At 39.6% G+C, this 13904-nt stretch overlaps 4 protein-coding genes across 4 annotated transcripts, besides 39 other annotated features; 1 reads left to right on the forward strand and 3 right to left on the reverse strand.

Annotated features, from left to right (window-relative positions):
- Nucleotides 1–13904: part of a sequence feature (sequence corresponds to BAC RPCI93-28B13) that runs on past both edges of the window.
- Tb927.7.3700 (hypothetical protein, conserved) lies at nt 116–1033 on the reverse strand (the record flags this gene model as incomplete). Its single annotated transcript, XM_840900.1, has 1 exon — nt 116–1033. The coding sequence occupies one exon, from the start codon at nt 1031–1033 to the stop codon at nt 116–118; it is 918 nt and encodes a 305-aa protein (XP_845993.1).
- Nucleotides 1146–1170: a microsatellite.
- Nucleotides 1179–1215: a sequence feature (CT-rich).
- Nucleotides 1249–1268: a microsatellite.
- Nucleotides 1359–1418: a sequence feature (A-rich).
- Nucleotides 1794–3212, reverse strand: Tb927.7.3710 (hypothetical protein, conserved; the record flags this gene model as incomplete). The annotated part of the gene is made up of 1 exon (XM_840901.1): nt 1794–3212. The coding sequence occupies one exon, from the start codon at nt 3210–3212 to the stop codon at nt 1794–1796; it is 1419 nt and encodes a 472-aa protein (XP_845994.1).
- Nucleotides 2932–2962: a microsatellite.
- Nucleotides 3467–3491: a microsatellite.
- Nucleotides 4311–4333: a microsatellite.
- Nucleotides 4521–4571: a microsatellite.
- Nucleotides 4615–4665: a microsatellite.
- Nucleotides 4694–4728: a sequence feature (AT_rich).
- Nucleotides 4819–4849: a sequence feature (AT_rich).
- Nucleotides 4963–5004: a microsatellite.
- Nucleotides 5069–5207: a microsatellite.
- Nucleotides 5350–5425: a microsatellite.
- Nucleotides 5438–5493: a microsatellite.
- Nucleotides 5588–5646: a sequence feature (T-rich).
- Nucleotides 5856–5892: a sequence feature (T-rich).
- Nucleotides 5917–5947: a microsatellite.
- Nucleotides 6007–6049: a microsatellite.
- Nucleotides 6158–6184: a sequence feature (AT_rich).
- Nucleotides 6185–6212: a microsatellite.
- Nucleotides 6387–6432: a microsatellite.
- Nucleotides 6703–6767: a sequence feature (T-rich).
- Nucleotides 7019–7042: a microsatellite.
- Nucleotides 7337–7403: a microsatellite.
- Nucleotides 7414–7501: a microsatellite.
- Nucleotides 8224–8302: a sequence feature (GA-rich).
- Nucleotides 8727–8747: a sequence feature (AT_rich).
- Nucleotides 9070–9132: a sequence feature (GA-rich).
- Nucleotides 9235–9273: a sequence feature (AT_rich).
- On the forward strand, nt 9292–9867 carry Tb927.7.3720 (hypothetical protein; the record flags this gene model as incomplete). The annotated part of the gene is made up of 1 exon (XM_840902.1): nt 9292–9867. One exon carries the CDS (start codon nt 9292–9294, stop codon nt 9865–9867), a length of 576 nt encoding a protein of 191 aa, XP_845995.1.
- Nucleotides 9377–9471: a sequence feature (T-rich).
- Nucleotides 9472–9501: a sequence feature (AT_rich).
- Nucleotides 9573–9598: a microsatellite.
- Nucleotides 9814–9869: a sequence feature (A-rich).
- Nucleotides 9975–9997: a microsatellite.
- Nucleotides 10146–10258: a sequence feature (A-rich).
- Nucleotides 10416–10446: a sequence feature (AT_rich).
- Nucleotides 10715–10768: a sequence feature (A-rich).
- On the reverse strand, nt 11700–12722 carry Tb927.7.3730 (RNA-binding protein, putative; the record flags this gene model as incomplete). The annotated part of the gene is made up of 1 exon (XM_840903.1): nt 11700–12722. The coding sequence occupies one exon, from the start codon at nt 12720–12722 to the stop codon at nt 11700–11702; it is 1023 nt and encodes a 340-aa protein (XP_845996.1).

Genomic DNA, 13904 nt, shown 5'->3' on the forward strand with positions numbered 1-13904 from the left:
ACACACTATTCAATTTGATATGCGCCAGCTCACATGTTTTTTTTTTCAATTAATTGCTTCTGCTTTTTGCTTTTGGGTTTCCTCCTCCAGTACTCCTGGTAGTTTTTTTGTTACCCTAAGCAGGGCTTCCATTTTCTGAGCTAACGGTACCGGGTTGTGTGAAATCGTTAGTTTTAATAGTTGTGTCAGTGGTTGATGACATATTGCTATTCGTGAAGGCAATTGCAGCACTTTCCGCTGATATTAGAGCAGACACGCACTCTGCTGCGGCTTCCTTAATTATTGCTTTCCGATGTTCGAGGTCGCCAAACTTCTCCTGAAGTTCCAACCGTAATACTTTTGTGGTGAGATATGACCGCTCAGTCTGAGGCGTAAAGAGCACTCGGCGGAATATAGCAACACGTAATGTATCATCGCTGGGTGATTCGAGTGATGCCGCCCGTAACGTTGAATTACGAGCCAAACGCTTTGTGGGTGTTTTTCTTTCTGAACCATTGGCTCGCCTGCTGCGTGTTGAAGCCGGTCGCTTGGCAGTCTTTCGCCCCCGCTGCGTGCTTTTTCTACTGCTCCCTTTTTTTGGTTTCGCAGCCTCCAATTCCGGATCGATAACCCCCTCCGACTGCGGGCTCATCAAAAAAGCAGTCACATCTTGTGCCAACTTCGGCAACTTCTGCGATACATTTATCCGCATACCTGTGGCCATAACAAAGTCACGGAGTCTTCTCTTTGCTATTCTTCCGAGGCGATCCACCACCTCTTCTCTTTTATACTCGGGGAAACCACAAAATTCCTCAAGAGCCCCCCATCGCTCTCCCATACGCCCCGGACGGCCGTAAACAAGTCGATGCAGCGGTTCAATGCTGGTTTCCAGTTGCCTCATTGCTATGGAGCGGGCACGTATTTTCTTAAGGGAAGGAAGTTCCTTCAGTGGCGTACCGGCTCCCTCCGCGAAGTTAAAGGTTGGACCTCCAGCTGAAGATTCAGAAGTGGAGGTTTCCCGTTTTTGCACTTCAGCTTCGGTTTGCTCAGTCATGCTCTTCTTTTGAATTTTTTTTTTTCTTTACTTAAAATATGAAACAAAGAATAATTACAAACAACGCTGCAGGAGCAAACCCACAACAATAGCAACAATATCTAACTGCCACTGTGTGTGTGTGTGTGTGTGTGTGTAGGATGCGCTCTCTCTCTCTCTCTTTTCTCTTTCGCTCTCCCTTTTGTTTTTTTTTGTGTTGTTGTTGTTGTTTACAGATATATATATATATATATATGGATGGATTTATAATGATACGCTATGTTGCGATCACTGAAATGACTGCTACGTTCACTACTGTACAGTCGTTTTGTGCCTTCGGATTAGCAAAAAAAAAAAAAAACAGTGGTCAAGAGGGGAAAAAAGAAAAAAAAAGGAGAAAAAGAAAGTAGTAGGATTGTCTCCTTATTTATTTATTTTTCTGTGCGCGCATTGCAAGGAAGAAAAGGTTCCAGAAAATGAAACATTGAAGCTTACTTGGGCAAAAATATGCATGTTGTTCCAACAGAAACTTTAAAAATAAAAAAGCCGGTGAAAGACACCAGTAACTTGCGATAGTGCGAACATCCCTGACATAAACCCCCTCTGGACAACTAAGAAACAGTAGATGATGAGCAACCAACTTTGGCAAAATAACGGGCAACACACCAGGAGCAACAGCGCCGTAACAATACGCGAAAAGAAGTCAACGGCACGCTGTGCAAAGAAAAGCAAACTCATGTTTCATGAAGACCGCACTACTACTTCGAATTCGTATTAACTCTTACGAAGGTACATCCAAAAACAACCTTCGCAATGTGCAAAACGATGGACTCTGCTGGCAACATCGAGTGCCAAAAACGGGCTCCTCCTCTAAAAACTGCAACACCTCCGACAGACGACGTGCCATTAAAGACTCCGAAACATCACCATCAATTCCAACATTCCCACGAATATCACCCGATGACCCGCTACGGCTTCCCGTCACCTTTCCGGCAAGGTCTTGTAAAAAGAACGAACCACCCGCAACACGTTGGACGTCACCAAAGGCGCGCAGTGCTCTCGTTACAACACTTAAACTGGGCACGTCTCGTTTCTTTTCACCATCGAGCAGTCGCTCAACCAATGGCCTCAATGTCCTTTCTAATAAAAGTGAGGTAACCTCCTGACGAGGGATAGGTGGAGCTACACCACGAATGCAACGACAGAGTGAGATGATGCGGTGAAACAATATTTCACTTTGACACTCTCCATCCACAGCTGGGGATGTGGTTTTCGATATGATGTGCTGCAATTCCGTTGTGCAACAATTAAGGAGATCCTGAAGTGCGCCGGCGGTGTAACCATCAACCAGGGCCAAAACTTCAGTGGCACTGAACATCGGTAAACGCCGGCACTGCTGCTTAATCCACATATAGTTATTGATAAAAACACACAGTACATCAACCGAGTTTGGAAGTGTAGAGGCCTGGACCTGAAGTTTATTATTGTTCTCCACCATTGCCACGAAACAATCACTGATGATATGCAACAACGGGTGCGGCTTTGAGCTATGATGTGCGTCCCCTTCTTCACCAAACTCAATGCAGTTCACAACAAAACTCAGCAGCCGCACAACCACCTCCCAAACCAAAACAACTACCGATAACATCGGCTGGAGTTCCTCTCCCTCAATGTGATGCCACCGCAACCGCACAGTGGGGGACTGAAAGCCATCGGTTGCTTCACGAATTAAACAAACCAACAAGCTCCCGAGGCGGCACCACGAAACCCCTTCGACCCATGAGGGAAGGTCCCGGCATTCATGGGAAGAAGTGAGAAAAGGAAGAGCCTCAGCGGTTATTAGGTTAAACGCCGTTAGCGCAGTGCCTTCAACTAACGGGGTTGTATCCTCCATGGAATGGACTTCGCCGCCGTCTTCAGTTGTTGTTGTTGTTGTTGCTGCTGCTGCTGCTAACACTGCCTTCAAGTATGTGGCAAATATCGTAGAAACGCGGTCAAACACATCGTCCAGGATATCGCTAATGCGTGATTCATCCGCTGCTTCAGTAAGTTTCCGGAGGAAAGGACCGCAGTCCTCAGGTAACTTATTGCTACAGCTCGTCACGAGCAATTTCCCCTCAAGACGCTTTAACACTTGATCAATGAGCCCGCAATGATTAGTGTTACTCATTATAGCGGTAGCCCCCGCACCGTCGTGCATATTTCGCCCCTCTCTTTACCGCGCTGTTGTGTGCCGGCGCCGTTGTACTTTTTTTCCCTTTCCACGGAAGAAATAAGTTACCGTCCCCTCTTTTTTTCTCTCTTCTCCAAGTCAACTCCTTCTTCAATTACCCCTCTATGTTCGTCCCTCCAACAGCAAATATATTGTTACAGTGAAGCGACTGATAGGTGAAAGGAATTAAGGCATTGTAATAATAGACAAACGGAGGGAAAAATAAAGAAATAAATAACAGGGTGTGTGTGTGTGTGTGTGTGTGTGGCAAGGAGTAATTTACATATGATGAAGAAGCTCGTCACAAGACAAACATAAGGGTATTGAAAAGGTTTCGAATAAGAAAAAAAAAACTGTGTGCGAGTCATCACTCCCACTTTGGAAATGTTACACTTGCTTTTGAACAGCCCATTACTGCGAAGGTATAACCATTAAGACGCAATGCGTCGAAGTTTCCGGGCAAAGAACCCCACATCAAACGTAATTGTCTTGGAAACCTTCCGCAAGTTTCCCTTAGATGCTTCCTTTCAGAACAGAAAAATAAAAAAAAGAAAGGAGGAGAGCGGGTTGTTCCTCATTCTTCCCCACATCTCGCTTTTCTTCACTCTCCTCAAAAAAGAAAAGTAAAGAAATTTCCCTCACTTCTATTTCCATGTGACCTGCCGTGTTACATTCATTCATTCTTTCTTTTTTTTTTTGTTTTCTTCCTCTGCCAGGTGAATCAAAGACACGAGCCGCCAAGTGAAAGTAACGCATGCGGAGCGGGGGCAAAAGGTGCGGCCAAAAACAAATTTACACACAAGTTCACAAACGGATAAGTAAAAGACAAAGACGCAATCGAAAGAAGCGACACCGAAAAAAAAAAACAACTTTGAAATAATGAATAACAAAAATATGGAAAAAGAAGTGGATGGTCCGTTTTTTTTAATTTTTTTTTCTCAAGGAGGGAACAAATAATCCAACAAAACAAATCGGGGAAGTTTGGAACTATCCAACAAAGAAAAAAACATCAGGAACACGAAAAGATAAAACAAAAGTAAAAATATAAGGATAAATGGTTCCATTTACCCACACTCACACACAAACACAAACAAACAAACAAACAAACAGAAGCGGGTGCGCACACACACGCATGCAGATATTCTAATAATCACAACGGCCACATAAGTTAATTACAATAGTCACATTTTATTATCGTTTTTGTCATCGGTCCCAAGGCACAACCACCTTCTTGCTGACCTTTTTTTTTTGGCTTTTTTGCCATTTATTTTGTTCCCTTTTACCACAACCACCTTCATTATTATAACCACTATTACAATTGTCACTATTATTATTATTATTATTATTTTCAGCGTCATTACCATTTGCTTTCGTTATTATCATCATGTGACACACACACACACACTCTCTCTCTCTCTCTCTCACTCACACTCACACTCACATTCTCTTGTATATTTGTACCTTTATTGTTTATTTTATTTTATTTATTTTTTTTTCTAATTATGGTTTTCTACCTTTCCTAACTCTCTTCCCTCCCATCACTTTCTACCGCTTCCCCGTCGTAAGTCTCCGCGGCTACGCAGGATGAACCCACTTTATAATATATAAATATAAATAAATATATACAAATGTGAGAGTCGAAACATTAAAAACATCTCTTTACCCGTCATTTTTCTCCTCTTGTGTTTGCCCTTTCCATAAAAATTACCTCTCATCCCTTCTATCAATGTATCAATATTATATATATGTATATATATATATATAATATAATATAATATATCCCATTTTACCCCTTTGTTTCCCCTCTGTTTCTGTAAGCGCAGGAATCATAGTAAGTGATAAGTATGATGATAATGATAATGATAATAATGTGACAATGAGAGGAATAATAACAATAAGAATGACCAATAATAAGGACAATAAGAATGGTAATAATGATTATGATTGTGGTTGTAGGGATAATGATGATAATAATAATAATAAGCTCAGGCGCTCACACGCCGCATTCCGCATCGTCAACACCGATAAACGCCTTATTGCTCTCCTTTTTTTCTCCTCCTTCTTTTTTTTTTCCTTAAGCTCTCTCCAATTCATTCATCATCACCACTTCACTTCAAACATACTTTAAATATATACACAGGTGTGTGCACGCGCATATACATATACACATATGTATATGCATATATATGTACATACATGTAAGCCAACGGTGGTAATAATGACAATAATAATAATAATAATATCAATATTAATAACAATAATAATAATAGTGTTACTGGCAACACAAAACACACCAGCGCTTCCGTTGCAAACTCACACACTTATTCACCCGATCACATACCAACACAACTTATTTCGCCCCCTTCTTTTATTCATTCTTTTCTCTTCCATATATCTCCTTCCTTCTCTTTCTCTTTTTTTTAAAAAAAAAATCTCCTAAAACGCAGAAATGCGTGTGCATCCATCCGTTTATATTTATTTAGTCGCTCGCACCGACCTTGCCGGGTTGTTTTTTTTTTTCTCCTTTCCAGTTTGTATCGCTATTCGCTTCTCTTCCCCTCTCGTCTAATGGCATCTCATTTGTGTTTTATCATATTCTTCCGTGTTTATTTTTGTTGGGGTTGCTGTTACTCTTTTTTTTTTTTCCTTCCTTTCCTTTTTTTTTTCTCCTCCCCCAATTTTAATTGCCTTCATATACACATATATATATATATATATATATACACACACACACACAAATGCGTCAAATTCCACTTCCGCTGACCTCTATCAAAATAAACACGAAAAGAAAAAAAAGAAAAGAAAAGAAAAAAAGAAAATGAAAACATAATTAAAGCCACCATAATAACTATAATAATGACTGAAATTAAGAAGAAAAAAAAAGCATAAGAAGAGGAACTGCAGGACCGGCGTGTGCTACCGTACTGCACGTCAATAAAATAATAAAATTTAAAATTTAAAATAATAATAATATAATAATAACAATAAAAAAAAAGCAGCAAACTGGCTGTGCGGTGTGGTGTTGTGTTGTGAGGCGCGTGAAAGTTATTTAACAGGTACGAAGGAGCGGGGAAGAGATAATGCACATCAGCATGTGAAGTATTTTCATATGGAAACGAAGCGAAATGAAACCGAAAAGAAAAAAAAAGTGGCGGAGGGGAAAAACAAACAAACAAACAAACAAAAAAAAAAACACACACACACACAAGGAAAAAAAAAATTACCACCACCACCAACAACAACAACGAAAAGGAAAAAGAAAAAAAAGAAAAGAAGAATCAATGCATATGTGTTAAAGTAAACAAGTCGTGATAACAGTAATAGTAATAATCATAATCATAACATGCCACTCAGGAAACACATACACAAATAAACAGAAAGAAGAAAAAGACAAAACGAACCAAAAATATGGGGACGACAGTAACAGTAAAAAAAAAAGGAAAGAATTAACAGTAACTATTGCAGTGGCAAAAGTTACTTCCTTTTCTTTTTTTTTCCTTTTTCTTTATATTGTTTGTTTGCTTTCTCATCTGTTTTAATTTTCATCCTTTACTGATTATTACGAGCAAAAGGAAAAAAACAAAAAAAAACAGAAATCTCTTAACCCTTTCACTGAGGAACGAAGGGATTACACCAGTTGACATAAATTTGTTTGACATAAAAGTTAGAAAACGAAAAAAAAAATCACAACGAATGTGGGAAACGACACTTGTGAGGCAGGCAAGAGCAAGAACGCAAGCATCTCCACAAATCAACGGAAAAGATAATTCTTTTTTTTTTTAAAGAAAGATAGCATATATATATACATATATATATATGAGATCTTTCTTTCACTCCTTCACATATTCAATTTGTTCTTATTATTCATTTATTATTACCGTTTCCTTTTATTTCCCTTCATTACCATAAGTGGCCCAACAAATACAAATCAAATTAAATTATACATAAGTATATGTAAATATAAATATGCATATATAGATATAAGAACCCAAGTATGATATGAAAGGACAAACCCAAAACTGAAGAAAACAAGCGAAAACAACAAAAATTGAAATGATAAACAAAAGGAAAGGAAAATACATACACATACCTCATAATCCGATCATCAATGAATACATACATATATATATATAATATATATATGTATGTATTCATTTACTTATATATAGATACATATATTTACACAAGTATAATAATGAATGATAATGTTAACAACAAAAAACAGTGAGGGAATGATAATGATGATGGTAATATTACTAGTAATAATGAATCATAATCAAAACGGCAGTGAATGCGATTACGATTGTTCTGAAGGGGGAAAAGTTGGATAAGAAGAGATAAATAATCACGCAAACACATACGAAAAACAGGGACACACATACAGAGGGAAAGAGCAACAGGATCAAAATAAACCAATGGAAAATAATGGAAACAAATTATAAAAATGTTGTACTAACACCCTACCATCATTATGATCATCACAATGGCGATAATCAACACAATAAAGGGACGGTTCTGGCAAAAAAAACAAAAGAAGTGTATATATGAATAAATAAATATGAATACATACGAATATTTACTTATAAATATGCGTGTTCTTTTTCTTTTTTTTTTTTTAATATGGAGTGTGTGTGCAGTGCAATGGCAATGACATGTCCGTGGCCGCCAGTAATATTTTGTGAAATTCAACAAAACCGAAACAAAAGTGAGGGAATGGGACGCGAAACCGGAATCGGAGGAATATGGTAGTAAAAACAGAACGGAACAAACAAACAAACAAACTCTTAAATGAATGGGCAAGTGCACGAAATCAACAACAATGATGACAGCATTGAAAAAATTGTAAGAAAAGAAACAAAAAAAAAGTGGTTGATTCCGTCTTCGAAGAGGTGGAAAGAAAACAAAACATGAAAGCACAAAAACATAAAAACAGGTGGAAGTGAAGAGATGAAGGAGTGGAAGTGGAAAATAAAATTTAAAAACGCACAAACCATCATGTAAAAAAAAAAAAATACAAAGAACCGGAATGAAGAAAAGAAAGACACAATGGAGAAGAGAGAGAGAGGGGGAAAAAAAGACAAAGCGGATGGAAACAACAAGTCGCCTTGTGTCATCCCTTTCACATTTTCAGTTGTTGTTTTTTCTTTTCATTGGTTTTTTTTTCCTCTCAGCCTAATCGTGTCGTTTTTTTTTTGCTTTTGATTTCCGCCAACCAGCCACATCAATTTTCTTCCACCTCCTCATCACCGTATTCGGTCCCATTATATTCACACACTTCCAGTTCGTTTTGTTTTAATTAATCTTGTTCATACATAAATATATAAAACACGCGTACTCGCATTCCATATCTACCAATACACCCACGCCAAAGGGCACATAAATATTTTTAATCATAAATATTCGCCCTGTTTTTGTCCAACACATCATTCATTGCATTACGTAATGCCATTAACATTCTTCGCATGTCTCCTTCACAGCATTCTTATTCTCCTTCACTTCCCCTTTTTATTTATTTATTTATTTCCTTTTCAGAAGAACAAACAACACAAAAAAAGATGTTTCATCACTCTTTTTTTTTTTTTTGGTCCTCTTTCATCCTAACCCTCCGTTTTTCTACCCTCTCCCTTTTTAATTTCCCCCACTTTCCTCCTCTTCACTAATTTCTAAATATTAGTCTCATCATTACAGGCGAAATTCAAAAGGAAAAAAAACAGCAAAACGCACATTTTTTGTCCATTTTTATCAATCGCCTCCTCATATCATTTCCTCAAATTCTTTACAGCGTTTATGCGTGCAGAATAGATAAAAATGAAGGGATCAAATATTGAAATTGAGGCGAAGTGGCAGAAAAAAAAAAGGAGGGGGAGAGTCGAGAAAAAAGAAAGAAAAAAACAAAAGAAGACTGAAAATTTTTTTTCTTTTTTAAACAAAAACCATGTACAAAAAGGAAAAAAGAAAACAACGCCAATAGCAAGCAAATTAATAATGATAATAAGAACCGCCATTGCTGATATTATTATTATTATTATAACAGTAATAATAATAATAAGCTGCATAACAATTGAAGATGCGCCTTACAGCCACTCATCTCTTACTTTTCATACACGCCACATTCCTCTTCCACTACTGTGCGGTGGTTTATTCCTCTTGTATTTCTCCTCACATCTTTTATTTATCTTATGTTTTCCTTTTTTTTTTTTTCGTCCTTGCTTCTCCTCCTTTTTCCCTTGCTTCAAGTCTTTTTTTTAAAAAAAAATTATTATTATTGTTATTATTTCCTCTAACGCTTTTTTCTCCTCTTTTCTCGACAAATGCAACAGCGAAAAAGACGACGATCATTACCAGAGCAACAACAATAATAATAATAATAATAACACCACAAATACACGAAGTGTTTAAATACCAAAATGCAATAAATATTGTTGGGAAGGTCCAGAACCCTTTAACAAAAGAAAACAAAAAATCACCTTTACGTATAAATTTAAACATGCAAATGTACACGTATATAATTGCTTTCTTATTCTTTCTCATTTTATTCATTCACTCTTCCTCCAGTCCCCCTTTCTTCCCCAGCGTTGTGCAACACATTAAACAAAAACAAAAGAAACAAAAAAAACAAAAAACAAAAATAAAACAGAAATAAAAGTGGCTGTAGAATCAGCTAATGTGAAGTTAAGCAAGCTGTATTATAACGGATACGAAAGCAAGATAAAATAAGACAATCGGAGGGAAAGTGAGGCGAGGACAGAAAAAAACAAAAACAAAAACAAAAAGGAAAAGGAAATTAGGGGAGTTGCGCCGCATGTTTTGATTATTCCTTTTTTTTCTTAAAAAAAAAACTGAAAAAAATGCTTTGATTCCATTCATTTTCTTTCAGCAACGACCTCCAACTTCCACCATATTCCGGGCGACAGATGAAGTAAAAGAAAAAAAAAAGAAAGATGACAAATAATAAAGAAAAGAGGAAACCAGTGGAAGAGCATAAGAATAATTACAATAAGTGTAGGAAAAAGAAACAAAAACAAAAACAAGAATAGCATCTTCCTTCCTTCCTTCTGTTTGCATTATTGGTGTTGTTCCCATTCGTGTCTCACCAATCGCACATAATTCATTTTATATTACACTATATCATATGTATATATGTATATACACCTATGTACTAAATTTAAATACGAACATGCATTCCTCCACATTTTTTATATTTTTTTTAAAAAAATTTTTACGGGCTCTGCTCATTTATTTCCTTCCTATTGTTCTTCTCGCTCGATTGCATCTTTCAAAAATATAGGGAACGCCATGCATTTCAACGTCAGCAAAAAAAAAATTCTTCTTTTCTTTCTCTTTGGCACCTGAAGACCCACTGAGATAACAAAGGAAAATAACTGCGATGAACCAAGCAGATTAATGAAAAGAAAAAAAAAGGATCATAAAAAAATGATGATAATGACGGGAATAATGTTACTAATACTAATGATCGTGTCCACGCAAGGAGAAACGAAAAAAAAAAAATGGACAAGGGAACGGAAGAAAAGAAAAAGGAAAAGGTCAACGACGAAAAAAACTGGCAAAAAAGATAATGATGGTAACAAAAAAAAACCGAGGGCACTGTTCACTTCTTCACAAGTAATGTGTACCAGCGCGTGATAATTTGGCGGAGAGGGGGGAGGAAAAAAAAAAATGATTTAAAGGGGGGAAAACAAAAAGCGACAACAAAAGCCACCCAAAACAAAAGCTTGGGGGAAGGGGGATTTGAACAAAACAAGCAAAGCAAAGGGGGAAAGACATAAAATCTGGTAGAATAGAAAGAAAAAAAAAGGAGAAAGGAAGACAAACAGAAGAACGCAGAGCTACGAAAGACAATGAGTCTGCGCACAGACAGAAGACGGCAGCGGGCACATAGTAAATAAACCAATGCAAAAACCCGCTTGTGCCTTTCCCACTGAGAGGGTCACCAGAAACGGCACACGAAAACATACGAAATGAGAGGAAGTACGACAAAAAGAACACATGAAACAAAGAAAAATGCCATAAACATGTGGGGGCCTTCCAGGACGCGGGGAGCAAACAAAGGGGAATACACGAAAGAAAATGGAGGAGAAAAAGGGCAAACGACTCCGGTAATCCAAAATGGTATGGTGTACGCTGCGCGTCACTCCTTTTCTTTTCTTTTCTCCACTCCAAACCCTTTTATTTCCATCATTCTCGCATTTACTTCGTCAGTTTCACTCCCCACGCACGGACACAAATATACACGCACACACCTCCCAGTCCTAAGGATAAATTGACGATCATCATCTCACAATCCCTAACAAAGACGACGTTGGTGGTAAAAACAAAAGACGACAGCAACAACAGATACACCAACTCCATTAAACGGTGGTCATCTCCTTTCAAAGACAAGTCTTCCCTACACCATAAGTACTCACAGGTGGACACGAGCAGCCCGCCACTCCTCATTTTGCAACCAATGATGGTTTAGTTTGGGCTCATGAAGTTGGTGGTTCCGATCATCCGAGTCGTCGGGCTACTGAGAGCCGCGCCGCAAAGGCTGCCGGTGGTTGGGTCCGAAGCACCCAGGGGTGTAAAAAAGGACGAAACGCTGCCCTGAAGGATTCCGTCTCGCACCGGATTAAGAGGCATGTATGACTGAAAGCAAAGCGGCTCCATAGTCTTGGACGAAGGATGGTACTGCTCGGGTTGAGTTGCTGAATTCGACTGTTGTACCCGCGGAATAGTCATCGCCGGAACTGGTTGGGTTGTCATGCTTAAGACGCTTAACTCCATGGGGCTGCTGCTTCCACAAGTTTTTATGTTGCCAGTAACGATGCCACCTGTGTCACCCTCACTAAGCACTACCGGCGGCTGTATTGTTGAGAGTGCCGGGGCCCAACTAGCTGGCACCGTTTGCACAAACTGCTGATTGCCTACGGGAGCCGCCATAATGCCGGGCGCTGCTTGTATCATATGCATACGACCTCTGTCCACAAGTGCGAATGTGGCAGGGTGATGCACTGTCGTTTCTTGCGGCCGCGCCATTGCTGTTAGTACGCTGTTTCTTGAGTCGAATGGGTGTACAATGGGGCAGGGGACAAGGCTCGAGGTAGTCAAGGAGATTTGCTCCACAGCACCATCGCCGAAGCACGGCCCGCTCACTTTGGGTGGAGCAGAGCCCGGTGGTGCTCTCGGCCCTGGCTGACGCACGGATGTTGAACCTGCTGCCTGTGAGTACTTCCTGGGCCCAGTGGCTTGCGTGACACGAAGACGCTTATTGTTAATCGAGTATCCATTCATCCGCGACATCGCGTTCATCGCGGACTCTACAAACTTGTAACGAACGAATCCGTATCCTTTAGGGTGATTTCCGTTCTCGCGGTCGCATATGATACGAACAGAAACTAATGGTCCAAAAGGTCTAAACAGCTCCTCAAGGTCTTCCTCCGTCACAGGGGTTGGGATGTAATTAACAATGAGATTGCGCGGATCCTGGTGCGTTTCCATTGTCCTGCTTGTGTGGCGGAGACGAGAACGTGCTTCGATCCGCTATTTCCTCGTTTTGACTGCTGCTGACGCCCTTTTATGGAATTAGTGCGCGCGATGAGTGTCCCACTTCTCTCCACACGGCACAAAAATCCCTTGATGTATAGCAGTTTAAGGGACCCAGAAAGACACTGCAACTGGGCTTGAATGTGCTGATGGACCTTACTTCTTTTCCCTCCTTTCTTCTCTACCGAATGTACAGATACAAATGACGGGAAGTATCCCCTTTCTATCTATGCTAACCGGTAGTTGTATCCCTTCGACAAGTCCCCACCTTTTCTCTCTTTGGTGTTGATTCTCCTCCCTTAGTCGTTGCAAACAACTTTAAGAGAAGAAAAACAGTAGACATGATTGAAACGGATTGTTTAGAAAGGTAGCAAAGCGTTGGTGGAGTAGCGAATATCATGAAGGTGCAAAGGCAGAAAAGTGCGAGTTTAAGTTTATTTGGTTTCGTGTAAGAAGAAAATGGTGCAGTGGCCGCATCCCACAGCCATCTTTGGCAAATGACGACAGCAGGGTAGCAAATGAACGGCTTCGGAGAGGGGGGAAATACAAAAAAAAAAAAGAAGCACTAAGAGAGTAAATTTTTTAAAAATCCCTAACGTAATCTCCTTCCCTCTCGTTCACCTCCAAGAAGAAAAATACAAAAGCTCCTCCCGCTTTCTTGCTGTCGTCGTTGGTTTCATTCCACAAACGACCTCACCGTCACCGAAGTATAATTCTTCTCTGACCTCACACTCCGGTTTTCTGAATCCTTTCTCATCTCTACACCTTCGGTGCTCCGTTTCTACGGTGAAGCCCCACACGAGACGGCACCCATGCCACAGTTTTCACCTACATTAACTTCTGCCACTTTGCTTGTGTGTGCGCTCAAAGGAATTGGTGGTAGACACAACTAAGAATTAGGGATAGGGTGAAGTGACTAAAATCTCTAATAACGTCGAAGATAATAGCACCGTTTTAATATCAGGGTGGGGACTAGAGGGTGGAGAGTGGAGGGCGGCGGTGGTGGAAACACACGAAGAAGCACGGGAAACGAAAGAAACTGGAGGCATCTCCAAACCCCTCTGCTGCAGCGCACACTCGAAATCGCTCATTGCCAAGTCTTCGGTTGTTCATACATTTATAAAGCACCACTACCAT

Source organism: Trypanosoma brucei, chromosome 7 (genome assembly GCF_000002445.2).
Source record: "Trypanosoma brucei brucei TREU927 chromosome 7, complete sequence".
NCBI classification, from domain to species: domain Eukaryota; phylum Euglenozoa; class Kinetoplastea; order Trypanosomatida; family Trypanosomatidae; genus Trypanosoma; species Trypanosoma brucei.